We start from the raw sequence: 17,603 nt of genomic DNA, 5'->3' as shown, positions 1-17,603 counted from the left end.
CTGTAAGTAGGTCGTTAGTAATTTGAATCAGGGCTGTCTCAGTTGAGTGATAGGGCGCAAACCAGATTGTAGACTGTGAAAGAGCAAGTTAGATGAGAGGTGGGAGGAAAGTTCAGCGTGGAAGTGCTGCTCCAAGAGTTTGGAAGCGAATGGGAGAAGCGATATTGGGCGATAACTGGACATAGCAGGTGGATCGAGGGTTGGCTTTTTAAGGATAGACTTGATTGTGGCATGTTTGAAAGCAGAAGGGAAGGTGCCAGAAGTTAGTGATAGGTTGAAGAGGTGGGTTAGGCATGGGATAAGAGTGGCAGTGATGTTGGGGAGGTGGGATGGAATGGGGTCGAGCACACAGGTGGTGACGTGCGATTTCGAGAGGAGACAATTAAGCCCCCCTTCAGTGATGTTGGATAGGGAGGTTATGGGGGTGAACATTGGTCTCTTATACAAAGAGGTTGTGGTGGTTGAACGATGAAGATTTGCCTCGTTTGGTCGATATTATTCTTAAACTGTGTGGCAAAGTCCTCAGCAGAGATGATGGAGGGTGGAGGAGGGAATTAAGGGTTTTGAATACTGTTTGGGGTTATATGATAGGGAAGATACAAGGATTGTGAAGTAGGCCTGATTAGCAGAGCTGAGAGCAGATTTGAAAGCGAGTATTGCCTGTTTGAATGCAGTGAAGTCGTCTTGCGAATGTGTTTTCTTCCAACGACACTCTGCAACCCTGGACACTTGCCGGAGCTTTTTAGTGATGATATTGTGCCAGGGTTGTCTATTGATATGTCGCACTCTGCCATGAACGAGAGGGGCAATGTAATAATTATAGGGGATAACTCAGGAGAGTCTTTGCTTGGAACAAGACAACTACAGGACACAGTTTTATAAGTGGTAAAGTCTATATTATCACACGGTGATTCAAACAGGTGCAGAGAGAAACTCAATCCACAACACTTGGTGCAAATATCAAATGCAGCTCAGCAGTCTATAGAAAACTTCAGAGGAAAATGCAATCATGCAGAAAGTCTATGAAGCACAATTATTCTTGAGGATACTTGACACGAATAAGTCCTTGCTTAGTTCAAAACACAGATAGATATGCTTATAAGGCAGTTCAAATAATATCTTAGCTCAACCAGGGAGGTCTGGGTAATAGTCTCAGGTTCTTGCAGAGCAGAAACAGCTTACATGTCCAGCAAATGCAGATGGAAGCAAACACGAGCAGCAGATGAAGGAGGATTACTGGAACTGGTGTATGCAGCAGGAACTCAGAGCAGAGTAGCAGGATAACCCCACAGGTTCACAGGAGCAGGTATGTAGCCAGGGAGTCACCAGAGGTCAGGAGCTGGATGCAAGGCAGAACACTCTAGCACAGACTGAAGGCTGGGGTGGAGTTTTATAGCAGGAAGACACAGTGCACATGAGACCAAAGACGCCATCTTGGAAAAGGGCAGTAATGCACAAAAAGGTAATAAAAAATGTTCAGAGTCCTGACAGGCAACTGTGTCAATAGCTGATGCGAGAGTGGCATTGTAGAAAGCAGTGGCACTGTCTGTGTTGTGGAGTGAGGATATGGAGTGGTAGAATAGAGTCAAAGAGTGTGTGGGTGTCTAGATGTGTGAGGTTTCTGCGGAGGTGCGCATGTTGCTGGACATGGGTGACCGGTGACGAGGACAGGGATGAGAAAGTGAGCAGATGGTGGTCAGATAGAGGGAGAGGGGAGGAGGTGAAGTTAAATAGAGAGCAGAGATGGGTGAAGACCAGGTCTATTGTATATCCTTCTGTGTAGGTGGCTGCGGAGGACCACTGAGTAAGTCCAAAAGATGATGTAAGGGACAGAAGTTTGGAGGCTGTTGACTGAAGGGCAGAGGTGTCAAACTGCATTCCTCGAGGGCCGCCAACAGGTCATGTTTTCAGGATTTCCTTGTATTGCACAGGTGATAATTTAATCACCTGCACAGAATGATTCCAGCACCTTGTGGAATGCTAAGGAAATCCTGAAAACATGACCTGTTGCCGGCCCTCGAGGAATGCAGTTTGACACCTCTGCTGAAGGGTATCAATGGGGATGTTGAAGTCACCCATGATAATGGCGGGAATGTCACCAGAGAGAAAGTGAAGAAGCCAGGTGGAGAATTGGTCAATAAAGGCAGTGGTCGGTCCCAGAGGTCAGTATATGACGGCCACTTGGAGGTTGGAGGGAGAGTAGATGCGGACAGAGTGGATTTCAAAAGAAGGGAGGATAAGGGAGGGTAGAGGTGGGATTGGGTTAAAGGTGCAGTTAGAAGAAAGGAGAAGACCCCCTCCTCCACCATGTCTGTTGCCGGGGCGAGGGCTGTGGGTGAAGTGGAGGCCGCTGTAACACAGTGCAGCAGGGGAGGCGGTGTCAGATGGTGTTAGCCATGTTTCTGCGAGGCCGAGGAATGCAAGCTTGTGAGAGAGAAAAAGGTCATGACTAACATGAAGCTTAATGCAGATTGAGTGGGCATTCCAGAGTGCTCCAGAGAGAGGGAGCAGGAGGGTGGGTGTCAGGGGCACAGGTTTTATGTTAGAAAGATTGCAGTAGTTCATATTAGATAGGGAGTGGAAGGAGGGGGTAGTAATGGGAGGCATGAGCTGTGGGGGTCCAGGATTGGGAGATATGTCGCCAGCAGTGAGGAGAAGCAGAGAAAGGGAGAGCAGGTGGGAGAAGGAGAGTGAGCGGCTTGTTTTATGTTTTATTAGGACAGATTTGAGGTTGAGGAGCAGGTCAGCAGAGGAGGTCAGGTGGGTAGGTAAAGGCCCCGTCACACATAGCGATTTACCAACGATCACGACCAGCGATACGACCTGGCCGTGATCGTTGGTAAGTCGCTGTGTGGTTGCTGGGGAGCTGTCACACAGACAGCTCTCTCCAGCGACCAACGATCAGGGGAACGACTTCGGCATCGTTGAAACTGTCTTCAACGATGCCGAAGTCCCCCTGCAGCACCCGGGTAACCAGGGTAAACATCGGGTTACTAAGCGCAGGGCCGCGCTTAGTAACCCGATGTTTACCCTGGTTACCAAAAAAAACAAACAGTACATACTCACCATCTGATGTCCATCAGGTCCCTTGCCGTCTGCTTCCTGCTCTGACTGAGTGCCGCCGTACAGTGAGAGCAGAGCGCAGCGGTGATGTCACTGCTGTGCTGTGCTCTCACTGTACGGCGGCACTCAGTCAGAGCAGGAAGCAGACGGCAAGGGACCTGACGGACATCAGATGGTGAGTATGTAGTGTTTGTTTTTTTTTACATTTACGCTGGTAACCAGGGTAAACATCGGGTTACTAAGCGCGGCCCTGCGCTTAGTAACCCGATGTTTACTCTAGTTACCAGTGAAGACATCGCTGGATCGGTGTCACACACACCGATTCAGCGATGTCAGCGGGACCTCAACGACCAAAAAAAGGTCCAGGCCATTCCGACACGACCAGCGATCTCGCAGCAGGGGTCGGGTCGCTGGTACGTGTCACACATAGCGAGATTGCTACTGAGGTCGCTGTTGCGTCACAAAACTTGTGACTCAGCAGCGATCTCGCTAGCGATCTCGCTATGTGTGACGGGGCCTTAAGAGGGAAGGGGAGATGATTATTTGGTTAGAGGGTGCTGGGGTTTGTGGATAGCGAAGGAGAGTGAGGATTAGTGGAACAAACACTGTAAAGGCATATGTAAACATGATGAAGGAGTAAGATGAGTTAATAGAAAAGCTAGATCCAAGTAATAAGAAGTGCTTACTCAGCAGACATACCCAAAAGAGACAGATACATAGTGTGGGGCCCTGACTCCTGCTGAGACTAACTGCTGTTGAAATAACTGCACTTCACGATACTTTAGCTGCCATAATACTTTTGCTGCCAGGAGACGCGTGCCTGACCCGCACACGTGCCACCCTAGAATGCTACTAAATTTATAGGACTAAGTAGAGAATCAGGTGAAAGGGATTGTGGGACCTGATTTGGGATAATTTAGCAATTGGCCAACACACCAGGGGAGGTTAGATGATCAAAGGCTTTGAAGCGAATACTGCTAGTAAGAAGTGGCAGATACATTTTCATAGGTATAGAAAGTGGCTCAATCCATAAATTTCTTCCAAGCTAAACTTTAAAAATAAAATGGTTGTATTCATTCTGTTTGTGGATTTGAAGAATGTGTGTATGAGAGCTTTGTTATCTGTGCAGTTATGATGTTAGCTTTTCCCAGCACTGACTTGATGATCAAAGGCTTTGAAGCGAATACTGCTAGTAAGAAGTGGCAGAGACATTTTCATGGGTCTAGAAAGTGGCTCAATCCATAAATTTTTTCCAAGCTAAACTCTAAAAATAAAATGGTTGTATTCATTCTGTTTGTGGATTTGAAGAATGTGTGTATGAGAGCTTTGTTATCTGTGCAGTTGTGATGTTAGCTTTTCCCAGCACTGACTTGAATCTGTAAAATCTACAGACCACCCATGATAATGTTTCATAATTTAGTTCAGGGGGTCACCGAGGCAGGAGCCTGTTGTTGCAGCTAACTCCTGTGCCCACTGCTAAAGAGAAATGAATATTCACTGCATAACATGCCCATGGATGTGCAGGGCAATGAATATTAATTTCTCTTAATGGCATCTTGGTATGATTGGCCCCCATCCCGATCCTGGTATGATTGGTCCCATCCTTTTTACAGTTATATGAAAAAGTTTGGGCACCCCTATTAATCTTAAGCTTAATGTTTTATAAAAATTGTTTTTTTTGCAACAGCTATTTCAGTTTCATATATCTAATAACTGTTGGACACAGTAATGTTTCTGCCTTGAAATGAGGTTTATTGTAATAACAGAAAATGTGCAATCTGCATTCAAACAAAATTTGACAGGTGCATAAGTATGGGCACCTCACCAGAAAAGTAACATTAATATTTAGTAGATCCTCCTTTTGCAAAAATAACAGCCTCTAGTCGCTTCCTGTAGCTTTTAATGAGTTCCTGGATGAAGGTATTTTTGACCATTCCTCTTTACAAAACAATTCCAGTTCAGTTAAGTTTGATGGTCGCCGAGCATGGACAGCCCTCTTCAAATGATCCCACAGATGTTCAATGATATTCAGGTCTGGGGACTAGGATGGCCATTCCAGAACAGTGTAATTGTTCCTCTGCATGAATGCCTGAGTAGATTTGGAGTGGTGTTTTGGATCATTTTCTTGCTGAAAGATCCATCCCCTGCGTAACTTCAACTTTGTCACTGATTCATGAACATTATTGTCAAGAATCTGCTGATACTGAGAGGAATCCATGCGTCCCTCAACTTTAACAAGATTCCCGGTGCCGGCATTGGCCACACAGCCCCAAAGCATGATGGAACCTCCACCAAATTTTACTGTGGGTAGCAAATGTTTTTCTTGGAATGCTGTGTTTTTTGGCCGCCATGCATAACGCCTTTTTGTATGACCAAACAACTCAATCTTGGTTTCATCAGTCCACAGGACCTTCTTCCAAAAAGAAATTGGCTTCTCCAAATGTGCTTTTGCATACCTCAGCCGACTGTGTGTAGCGTGCTTGCAGAAATGGCTTATTTCGCATCACTCTCCCATACAGCTTCTCCTTGTGCAAAGTGCGTTGTATAGTTGATCGATGCACAGTGACACCATCTGCAGCAAGTTGATGCTGCAGCTCTCTGGAGGTGGTCTGAGGATTGTCCTTGACTGATCTCACCATTCTTCTTCTCTGCCTTTCTGATGTTTTTCTTGGCCTGCCACTTCTGGCCTTAACAAGAACTGTACCTGTGTTCTTCCATTTCCTTACTATGTTCCTCACAGTGGAAATTGACAGGTTAAATCTCTGAGACAGCTTTTTGTATCCTTCCCCTGAACAACTATGTTGAATAATCTTTGTTTTCAGATCATTTGACAGTTGTTTTGAGGAGCCCATGATGCCACTCTTCAGAGGAGATTGAAACAGGAGAACAACTTGCAAGTGGCCACTTTAAGTAGCTTTTCTCATGATTGCATACACCTGGCTATGAAGTTGAAAGCTCAATGAGGTTACAAAGCAAAAAAAGTGCTTTAGTAAGTCAGTAAAAAGTAGGTAGGAGTATTTAAAGCAAGAAAATGATAAGGGTGCCCATACTTATGAACCTGTCAAATTTTGTTTGAATGCTGATTGCACATTTTCTGTTAGTACAATAAACCTCTTTTCAAGGCAGAAACATTACTGTGTCCAACAGTTATTAGATATATGAAACTGAAATAGCTGTTGCAAAAAAAACAATTTTTATAAAACATTAAGCTTAAGATTAATAGGGGTGCCCAAACTTTTTCTTATAATTGTATTATCCTGGTATGATTGGCCCCATCAGAAAACATTAAAAAAACAAACCATTATGCTTACCTTCCCGGTGCTCCCTCGCAGCATCCTGTTCTGATGCCATCAACAGCTTTATGCTTGTAAGCAGCGCATGGCAGGGACGTTGCCGGAATACTCAATGCTTTATGCTCATAAGCAGTGCGCCGCTGCTGGAATACTCAATGCTCCACACGCCCGGACCATGTGCGCGCAAACCATTGAGTATTCATTCCTCTCTAGCGAGCACAGTGTCAGCCACCGGCTTCCTGCTGCTGCCGTCGGTCATGTATGCTGCTACTTAAGAGAAACGAATATTCACCCCATTCCATGAATATTCATTTCTCTTAAGTAGCGGCACATGTGACTGCCGGCAGCAGCAGGAAGCCGGCGGCTGACTTTGTGCTCGCTAGATTGTAATGAATGCTCACTGCTTTGTGCGCACACAGTCTCGGCGTGTAGAGCATTGAGTATTCTTTCAGCTGCTCACTTCTTGTGAGCATAAAGCAGTTGCTGGCATCGGAACAGGACGCTGCGAGGGAGCGCCGGGAAGGCAAGTATAATGGTTTGGTTTTTTTAATGTTTTCTGATGGGGCTATGCATACCAGGATGGGAGAGGGGGCCAATTATAAGGATGGGGCCGCGCATACCAGGATGGTGGTGGGTGGGGGCTAATCATAAGGATGGGGCCATGCATACCAGGATTGGGGTTTGGGGCCAATCATACCAGAATAAGGATGGGACCAGTCATACCAGGGTAAAGATGGGACCATGCATACCAGGGTATGAATGAGGGGGACCATGCATACCAGGGTAGAGGTGAGGGAGCCATGCATACCAGGATGGGGATGAGGAAGCCATGTGTATCAGGATGGGGATGGGGATGAGGGGACCATATATACCAGGATAAGGGATATTAAGTACAGAATTGACCAAATTTTTTGCTTCAATTTTTTTTCCCTAATTTCCTCCTCTAAAACCTAGGTGCGTCTTATGGTCCGGTGTGTCTTATAGTCCGAAAAATACGGTAATAAACTTCTTGAATGTGGTTTTCAGCGCCTTGAGTGGTGCATATTTTAGAATGGTGTCATTTTGGGGTGTTTTCTGTCATATAGACCCCTCAAAGTCACTTCAAATGTGATATAGTTCCTTAAAAAAATTGTTTTCTAAATTTTGTTAAAAAAATGAGAAATTTCTGGTCAACTATTAACCCTTAGAACTTCCTAACAAAAAAAAATGTTTCCAAAATTGTGCTGATGTAAAGTAGACATGTGGTATTTATGAACAAATTTGTGTGGCATGACTCTCTGACTTAAGGGCACAAAAATTAAAAGTTTGAAAATTGGTAAATTTTCAAAATTTGTCAAATTTCCGTTTTTTCATAAATAAACGCAAGTCATTTTGAAGAAATATTACCACTATCGTGAAGTACAATATTTCACAAAAACAGTCTCCGAATCAGCGGGATACATTGAAGCGTTCCAGAGTTATTACCTCATAAAGGGACAGTTGTCAGAATTAGGGTTGAGCGACTTTAGCTTTTTTAGGGTCGAGTTGGGTTTTGTGAAACCCGACCTTCTCGAAAGTCGGATCGCGTGAAATCGGCCGATTCTGCTGTAAAGTCGGGTTCCGGACCGGAATACGAGACCCAATGCAAGTCAATGTGGATTATTTAGTCTCTCTCTCTCTCTCTCTCTCTCTCGCTCTCTCTCTCTCTCTCTCTCTCTCTCTCCCCTCCGTGCAAAGCATGTGTTGTGTTTGACTTCGGAAATCACTGCAGCCCAAACGGTAATATGGCTCTATGACGCCGCAGAAACCAGGCCGGAACCTATGTCATCACGCTGCCCACACTCCTTAATTGGCTGAAAAAATGGCGGGGAAGGCGTCATACAAAACGCGACTTTGGCGCCAAGATCGACGACCACGTGGCCGATCCCACGCTGGAGTCGGGTCGGGTTTCACGAAACCCGACTTTGCCAAAAGTCGGCGACTTTTGAAAATGAACGATCCGTTTCGCTCAACCCTAGTCAGAATTGTAAAATTTGGCTTGGTCATTAAGGTCAAAATTGGCCAAGTTATTAACTGGTTAATGGACATGAACCTGTGTTTGATCACTTCTACTATATATAGCAATGCCATAGTATGGCTACATATAGTAAAAATCACTATCTTCTATGACACCCAGCTGCAGGCTGGACAGCACATAGGGGATCATATGACAGGCAGTGGGGGGTTCAGCTGGCCCCTGGCTGTCATAGCAGCCCATCGGCTTTCTGTGTTTGCATCACAGGGAAGCCAATGGACGCACACCAAAACTAATGTCTGGGCCAGATCGCGGCACATAAATTTTGCTGTAAGAAGTATTTAAGAGGTTAACGCGCCAATCACTTCTGATAGAGGCACATGCCAGCTATATAATATAGCCAGCATCTGCTTTGTGTAGAGTGGGCTTTGCTTCTGAGCCCTTTCCAAATGCATGACCTGCTCTATGGGTACGTTCACACAGGACTTTTTTGCTGCTTTTTTTTGCTGCTTTTTTTTATGCTAATTTAGGTGCGTTATTTTGGTGCGTATTTGGTGCGTTTTTTGGGTACGTTCACACAGGACTTTTTTGCTGCAGATTTTTGCTGCAGATTTTTGCTGCAGATTTTTGCTGCTTTTTTTATGCCAATTTTCAGCTGCTAGGACACCTCACAATGGCTCTTCACACCTCACAATGGCTCTTCACACCTTACTACCAGGAACTCCCTCACAATAGATCACAATCAGGACACCTCACAATGGCTCTTCACACCTCACAATGGCTCACAATGGCTCTTCACACCTCACTAACCACACCCCTAAGCTCTTGGCTGTGAGATCACTTCCTGCTGGCCATGATTTTCTGCACAAAAAACGCAGCAAATAATGCTACATGCGTTTTTTCAGCGTTTTTGCAGCGTTTTTTTCATCACCCATTCAAGTCAATGGGTGAAAAAACGCTGCAAAAACGCAGCAAAAACGCTGAAAGAAGTGACATGCCCTATGTCCAAAAAACGCAGCAAAGCAGAAAATACTGATCAAACAAAAAACCAACGTGTGTGCATGAGATTTCTGAAATCTCATAGGCTTTACTGGTACTGTAAAAAGCAGCTGAAAATTAGCATGAAAAAAAGCAGCAAAAAAGTCCTGTGTGAACGTACCCTATGACCGATATATGCTAAATCAATTTCTTCTTCGTGTCCAATAAATTACCATTTCTGAGGCCAGAATATTACTTTATTTTCAAACTATTTTTCCAGAATAGCAATAGGGCTAATTGTCCTCAGTACAAGTGTCACTTTAATCTTACTGAATCTACTGTATAAAGTGTGTATGTTGATTAATATATTCATATGATTACAGTAGTGGACAATGTACAGTTGCATTAAAAATTATTCACCCCCATCCCCCCCCCCCCCCCCCCCGCCATTAGGTTTCTTATTAAAATTTACAAACTTTCTGCTTTATACAATAATTCAATCAAAGATATAGAACCATATAAATGGCTCATCACAACTAATATAAAGTGGTTTCTTCAAATTCAACACAAAATGCCACCTTTAGTAACCACTGGCATCTCAGAATTATTCAACTCCTTCATGACAAGTGTCTTTAGTACTTATTAGAGCACACTTTGGCAGTTGTGACTTGCTGCAGACATGATGTATAGCCAGACACCAGATTCTGGCCATGTTCGAGAGGAGTCTTGCCCACTTCTTATGGGCAATGTTCTATAAAATCTTGGGTTTGTGTGCTGCAAATTATTTCTTCAAATCTCACCAAAGATTTTCTATGTGGCTCAAGTCTAACGACCATGACGGTGTCTCATGAATCTTCCAGGAGTTTGTCTGAAATAAAGCCTACTTGATTATTGAAGTATGTTTGGGATCATTGTTCTGTTGGAAGGTCCAGTGCCATCCAGACTTCAGCTTCCTCACAGAATAATTCATGATGCATTCTCTTGGGATTTTTATAATACCTTATAGAATCCTTCTTGCCCTCCACACGCTGCAAGATTACAGTGCCTGTATATAGATTTGAGTACATCAGTCAAAATTACTAGTTAATTTGATGTTACTTCTTGATAAGACTGTTGCATTTTTTTATGCTGTTTTAAAACTTTAAAAGTTAATACATTCTCATTGAAGATTAGCAGAACGCATTTCTTAAAATTGTGGAATTTCATTGTAATGATGTAATGTTATTTTGTTATATAATGTATCCAAATCAGTCTTCTATATACCTTGTACTCAGTCCAAAATTTCCTATTTCTAAATGTTCCTATTTTCAGGTTACAACCTTGCAATCCATAATGACTCTTTCATCAGTTTCTTAGCTAAGAAAAAAAAAACATTCTGGCTTAATGCCCTGACAGCTTAATTGTAGACACTAAAGAAATGCCTAGCCTTCACTTTTTGCCTTTTTAGAATTAAATGTCAACTCATGTGCACTAATGCCTAAAATCTGTCTTTCCTTCTAGAAGTTGAATGGTCTACTGACTTTCTAACATGGATTGCAGCAGTCACTAATCCCTCATTTGGAATGAGCCAGTTACAGAAGTTTCTTCTAGAGATGTCTACATATTTGAAGTCTTGCTATCACTAAAACACATTATCTTTCGTCCTCACAAATTAATCATTTTAATGTGTTATCTTTTTTTAGGGTGAAGCTAAAGCTGTTTATGAATGCTTGGTATCACTCCAAAGAAGTTCATCCATTTGTTCCATGTCATTTCATAAAATATTTGCTGACAAAACGAAATCAAATACATGGCATCCATGTACTCTGCAGTTGATTAGACATCTCTGTGTCACTTTCATTCTATTCTGTCCTGAGTGTCAGAGTGTCGCCAAGGACTGTATTTCTCATGTGAGTGTCAATTTGTAACAAATATTCATGTTGCCAGAAGCAATCACTAGTTTTGGTCTAGTGGCTAATAAAACATTTTATGTTATTACAATATATAAAGTTAGGTCCAGAAATATTTGGATAGTGGCCAAGTCTTCATGATTTGGGCCCTGCATGCCACTAATTTTAATTAAATGAAACCTATCTTGTGAAAGGTTAACAAATTGCAACTATTGTTCTACAAAGTTTCCTCATTTAATTTCATACTTTACAATAAATATAATGTTTATTTCTAATACTTGTAGAGAACACTTTGCAGGCAATGATTGCCTGAAGTCCGGAAGCCATGGATGTGACTAAACGCTGTGTTTCTTCCTTTGCAGCTGGCTTAAGTTGTTGCTTGTTTTTGGGTCTTTCTACCTTACGTATTATCTTAAGCAAGTGAAAGGCAAACTCGATGTGGTTGAGATCTGGTCATTGACTCGGCAATTGCAAAAGATTCCACTTCTTTGCCTTAAACTCCTGGGTTGCTTTCGCAGTTAGGTTTGGGTCATTGTCCCTCTATACTGTGATGTTCTGTCCAATCAACCTTGCTGCATTTTGTTGAATCTGAGAATTCCAGCGGCTTATGTCTTCAGTCACTAGTGACTCAGTGTCATTGGAAGCCATGCATGCCCATGCCATCACACTGCCTCCACCGTGTTTTACAGAGGACGCGGTGTGCTTTTGGATCATGAGCCTTTCCCAGCTTTCAATATCCTTTCTTCTTCCCATATTCTGGTACAGGTTTATCTTAGTTTGATCTGTCCAAATAATGCTTTTCCAGAACTTGGTTGGCTTCTTTAAAAAGATTTTGAGCAAAATGTAATCTGGCCTTCTATTTTTAATGCTGATTAATGATTTGCACCTTGTGGTGAACCCTCTGTATTGGCTTTCATGAAGTTACGGTAGACTTGGTTACTGAAACACCTACTCGCTGGAGAGTGTTCTTCACTTGGGTGGATGTTGTGAAGGAATTTTTCTTCACCATGGAAAGGATTCTGTGTTTATCCACCACTGTTGCCTTCCATGGACATCCAGATGTTTTGAGTTCCCAAGCTCACCAGTGCGAAAGCCAGTTGACACGAGAGTCACCACCTGGCTTATCCGAAGATCTTCATGGAGCCAGGCTACCAGCGGGTCCCAAACCTGACTTTATCCAAACGTATCTATGGCTCAGCGATGGTCACTGGAGCAGGTCTGTATCATTCCAACCTAAACCGAAAACCCCTAGGTTGTTTCCTATAGAATGATAGATACATGTCCCTCGTGATGGTGCCGCTATGAGTTGGCTGCAGTCCTGTCTCTCATCCGTTGGGTGTTTTGCAGAATGTCCAGCTGTGTCGCTCTCTCTCCTCGTCTTTGTCTCTGAGTCTCTTTATACCTGAGGCATGTAATCTACTTTTAGATTTAAGGCCCCGTCACACATAGCGAGATTGCTAGCGAGATCGCTGCTGAGTCACAAGTATTGTGACGCAACAGCGACCTCAGTAGCGATCTCGCTATGTGTGACACGTAGCAGCGACCAGGCCCCTGCTGTGAGATCGCTGGTCATGTCGGAATGGCCTGGACCTTTTTTTGGTCGTTGAGGTCCCGCTGACATCGCTGAATCGGTGTGTGTGACACCGATCCAGCGATGTCTTCACTGGTAACCATGGTAAACATCGGGTTACTAAGCGCAGGGCCGCGCTTAGTAACCCGATGTTTACCCTGGTTACCAGCGTAAATGTAAAAAAACCAAACAGTACATACTCACCATCTGATGTCCGTCAGGTCCCTTGCCGTCTGCTTCCTGCTCTGACTGAGTGCCGCCGTACAGTGAGAGCACAGCACAGCAGTGACGTCACCGCTGCGCTCTGCTCTCACCGTACGGCGGCACTCAGTCAGAGCAGGAAGCAGACGGCAAGGGACCTGACGGACATCAGATGGTGAGTATGTACTGTTTGTTTTTTTTGGTAACCAGGGTAAACATCGGGTTACTAAGCGCGGCCCTGCGCTTAGTAACCTGATGTTTACCCTGGTTACCCGGGTGCTGCAGGGGGACTTCGGCATCGTTGAAGACCGTTTCAATGATGCCGAAGTCGTTCCCCTGATCGTTGGTCGCTGGAGAGAGCTGTCTGTGTGACAGCTCCCCAGCAACCACACAGCGACTTACCAACGATCACGGCCAGGTCGTATTGCTGGTCGTGATCGTTGGTAAATCGCTATGTGTGACGGGGCCTTTACACAGTGTCCTTCAGTCCAGCATCAAGATAAGGGACAACAATGGTGATGAAATCAAGGAGCATTACTTGATCATTCAATCTTTTTGCATATTCTTTCCCTCTCTGGTTTCGAAGTCAGCAAACTGGTTCCATAGCACAATGCACAATTAGCATATCAGCAGACATCAATAGTAAAAGATAAGTGCACACTGTGTTATATGAAATATCAACTTACAAGTTATTATTGCAGGCTAAAGGTACCTTCACACTGAACAACTTTCCAACGAGAACGATCCGTGACGTTGCAGCGTCCTGGATAGCGATATCGTTGTGTTTGACACGCAGCAGCGATCTGGATCCCGCTGTGATATCGTTGGTCGGAGCTAGAAGGCCAGCACCTTATTTCGTCGTTAGGTCGGTGTGTATCGTCGTGTTTGACAGCAAAAGCAACGATACCAGCAATGTTTTACAATGGTAACCAGGGTAAATATCGGGTTACTAAGCGCAGGGCCGCGCTTAGTAACTCGATATTTACCCTGGTTACCATTGTAAAAATAAAAAAAAAAACAGTACATACTCACCTTCTGATGTCTGTCATGTCCCCCGGCGTCCGCGCTGCTGCTCAGAGCTTCCTGCACTGAATGTGTCAGTGCCGGCCGTAAAGCCGAGCACAGCGGTGACGTCACCGCTGTGCTCTGCCGGCCCTGACACATTTAGTGAAGGAAGCTCTGAGCAGCAGCGCGGACGCGGGGGGACGTGACAGACATCAGAATGTGAGTATGTAGTGTTTTTTTTTCTACTTTTACATTGGTAACCAGGGTAAATATCGGGTTACTAAGCGCGGCCCTGCGCTTAGTAACCCGATGTTTACCCTGGTTACCCGGGTGCTGCAGGGGGACTTCGGCTTCGTTGAAGACAGTTTTAACGATGCCGAAGTCGTTCCCCTGATCGTTGGTCGCTGGAGAGAGCTGTCTGTGTGACAGCTCCCCAGCGACCTAAACAGCGACGCTGCAGCGATCGGCTCGTTGTCTATATTGCTGCAGCGTTGCTTAGTGTGACGGTACCTTTACCCAGACACAAGTTTGTTTTCTTGACCCACCAGAAATCAACACTTAAATCCAAAAGCCAACATACAGCTGAAAATTCAATTCTTCGTGGTTTGCAAAACATGCTCATCTGGGTAATTAAGATATAATCTGGTTGGTTGTCTGGGTAATTAAGATATAATCTGGTTTCTTCACACATACAGTGGGTACAGAAAGTATTCAGACCCCTTTAAATTTTCCACTCTTTGTTTCATTGCAGCCATTTGGTAAATAAAAAAAATCATTTTTTTCTCATTAATGTACACTTTGCACCCCATCTTGACTCAAAAAAACAGAAATGTAGTAATTTTTGCAAATTTATTAAAAAAGAAAAACTAAAATATCACATGGTCATATAAGTATTAAGACCCTTTGCTAAGTATTGAGTAGAAGCACCCTTTTGAGCTAATACAGCCATGAGTCTTCTTGGGAATGATGCAACAAACTTTTCACACCTGGATTTGGGGATCCTCCGCCATTCTTCCTTGCAGATCCTCTCTAGTTCCATCGGGTTGGATGGTGAGCCATGTTCTGGTCTCTCCAGAGATGCTCAATTGAGTTCAGGTTATGGCTCTGGCTGCGCCGATCAAGGATGGTCACAGAGTTTTTCTGAAGCCACTTCTTTATTATTTTAGCTGTGTGCTTAGGGTCATTGTCTTGTTGGAAGGTAAACCTTCCGCCAAGTCTGAGGTCCAGAGCACTCTGGAAGAGGTTTTCATCCAGGATATCTCTGTACTTGGCCGCATTCATGATTCCTTGAATGACAACCAGTTGTCCTGTCCCTGCAGCTGAAAAACACCCCCCATAGCATGATGCTGCCACTACCATGTTTCACTGTTGGGATTGCATTGGGCAGGTGATGAGCAGTGCCTGATTTTCTCCACACACACCGCTTAGAATTATCACAAAAAAGGTCTATCTTCATCTCATCAGACCAGACAATCTAATTTCCCACAGTCTGGGAGTCCTTCGTGTGTTTTTTAGCAAACTCTATGCGGGATTCAGGATATATATATCCTGAAGTTTTGGCAAATATGGGGGTGGAAAATAGGAAAAAAACATTTTTAAACCAAATGGTGGTGCGCCTTATAATCCTTTTTAACTGTAGCTTACCTGGGGTGGCGGTGGTGGAGCGGGATCACAGGAGCCAAGGTTGCAGCTTCAGGAGGGCGGCGGCAGGAGTGGGGGTGATGCTCTCAGAAGGGTCACTGATTGAGGAGATCAGCGGAAGGAGGAATAGGGCGATGCTGCAGGCCCTGTCCTCTCTGAAGATGTCGGCGCCGGTGAGTGGAGGTCCCCTCTCCTGTACATATCCCTGCCGTGGGCTTCGGGAAAATGGCACATATACAAATTGAGATCTCGAGCGATGAGATCTTGTCTCCCGAGATCTGAATCTGTGCATGCGCTGCCATCTTCAGAGAGGACGGGGCCTGCATCATCAACCCATTCCTTCCGCCGCCATCCTCCTGAATCGGCGACTATGGCTCCTGTGACCCCGCTCCACCGCCGTTGACCCCCAGGAAAGATACCTTCAGATTATAAAACGCACCCCCTTTTTCCTCCCATTTTTTGGGGAAAAACTTGTGTCTTATCTGCTCGGCTTCTCCTTTATACCATGCTGTCCACAAATCGGCCTGCATGTACAATGTGACAGGTTCCCTTTAAGTTTAAATTCTACAATTAGTCTTTTTTAGTTGCTGGAAATCTTTACATTTTTGCACAGTCAGACGCTTGTAGACATTACTATAAATTTGTTTTCTAGGAATTCTTTCTGCCATATCGGAATCTGTTTTCATAGAAGAAACAATAAAACAGACTTACAATCTAAAACAGAATAAGGAGAAAGGTTACTGCTTAGGCAGATAAGAGAATGCTTTTACTTTTTGCTGTATATCTCTACCAATTTTGTCTACAAAACCTTTGATTTCAGGACTCCCAAGTGAAGGTCACATTCTGATAAAATTATAGGGAGCCAGGTTTTACTTTGGGAAGATTAATTGCAAGCATGAAAATTGTTAGTGTTGTGGTCATATTTTCGCTTATTAGCATTTGGGAAACCACGCTGCATATTTGTTTGTGGAATATTGAAAGGCATTTGAGGATAATGTTACTTGTTTCCTTTCTCTCAGATGACTCAGACACAGGAAGCTGCCAGTGAAGTTTCTGACGTACTGGCTCGTACTTTAAGCAGACTTGATATTTCAGGAATGGAAAGTCAGAAGATAATCACGATAGTGCACGAACTGCTGCAAGACTTATAGTGTGAAGCAGAAAAGCAAGACTTAATGTTCCTTATAACATACAGGTTGTATCACTCTCTAGCGGCCACTGGAAATTGATGTCTCTTGGCACTAATTTGTCTGTCGCTTTTTCCTGTACGAAAATGGAGCTATTTATTCACAGCTTTGACTCTAGAGAATTGCTTATTTAGAATGCAGATGTCAGGAAGTTGCTGGTGAGAAGTTTAATATTAATGAGTGATTTGGCATTTCGGCGTCATTTTTAAAAAAAATTATTTGTTGTGGATTTTTCACATATCCATTTGGAAATGTAATAAATGTAATATTGCCGTGACTTCTTACTAATAAATACTGTATTTGCAAATAAAGTGTGGTTTGGAATAATAGAAATTTGAATCATTCTGTTTAAGAAAACACAGTCCACGACATTGACATTGTAACCCCAAGAAGGAAAAATTGTGAAACGATGGAAAACGTAAGATCTATAGATATGTAAATGATATGCGAATGATGAAAACATGGAAACTAAACTTTCCAAACATTTTGATTTATTCAATATCAAGTGTTAGCCCCACATGTAGAAATAAAGTGTCATGTAAAAATTTGGGCACCCCTGGTCAAAATGACTTATTGTGAACAGTTAAGCTGAAGATGAAATGATCTCTAACAGACCTAATGTTAAAGCTGACACATTTCCTTTGTATTTTAGGCCAAAAAATGTCATCTTGTACATTTAAAAAATTACAAAAAAGAAAATGGGCCACTGCACAAGTGTGGGCGCCCATGGTTAGTACCTTGTAGCACCCCCTTTTGAAAGTATCACAGCTTGTAAACGCTTTT

At 43.7% G+C, this 17,603-nt stretch overlaps 1 protein-coding gene across 1 annotated transcript in view; it reads left to right on the top strand.

Moving 5' to 3' along the window:
* The window catches only part of FANCC (FA complementation group C), a 333,078-nt gene extending 315,864 nt beyond the window's left edge, over positions 1–17,214 (top strand). The window contains exons 14-15 of the mRNA XM_077299602.1: positions 11,010–11,216; positions 16,653–17,214. Coding sequence (XP_077155717.1) covers positions 11,010–11,216; positions 16,653–16,784 — 339 coding nt within the window. The 3' untranslated portion in view covers positions 16,785–17,214. The remainder of the gene's footprint in view (positions 1–11,009; positions 11,217–16,652) is intronic.
* The last annotated feature ends 389 nt before the right edge of the window (positions 17,215–17,603 follow it).

The sequence above is a fragment of the Ranitomeya variabilis genome, chromosome 1, assembly GCF_051348905.1.
Source record: "Ranitomeya variabilis isolate aRanVar5 chromosome 1, aRanVar5.hap1, whole genome shotgun sequence".
NCBI classification, from domain to species: Eukaryota; Metazoa; Chordata; class Amphibia; order Anura; family Dendrobatidae; genus Ranitomeya; species Ranitomeya variabilis.
The sequence above is the reverse complement of the archived record's forward strand: the minus strand, read 5'-3'. Positions and strand labels throughout refer to the sequence as shown.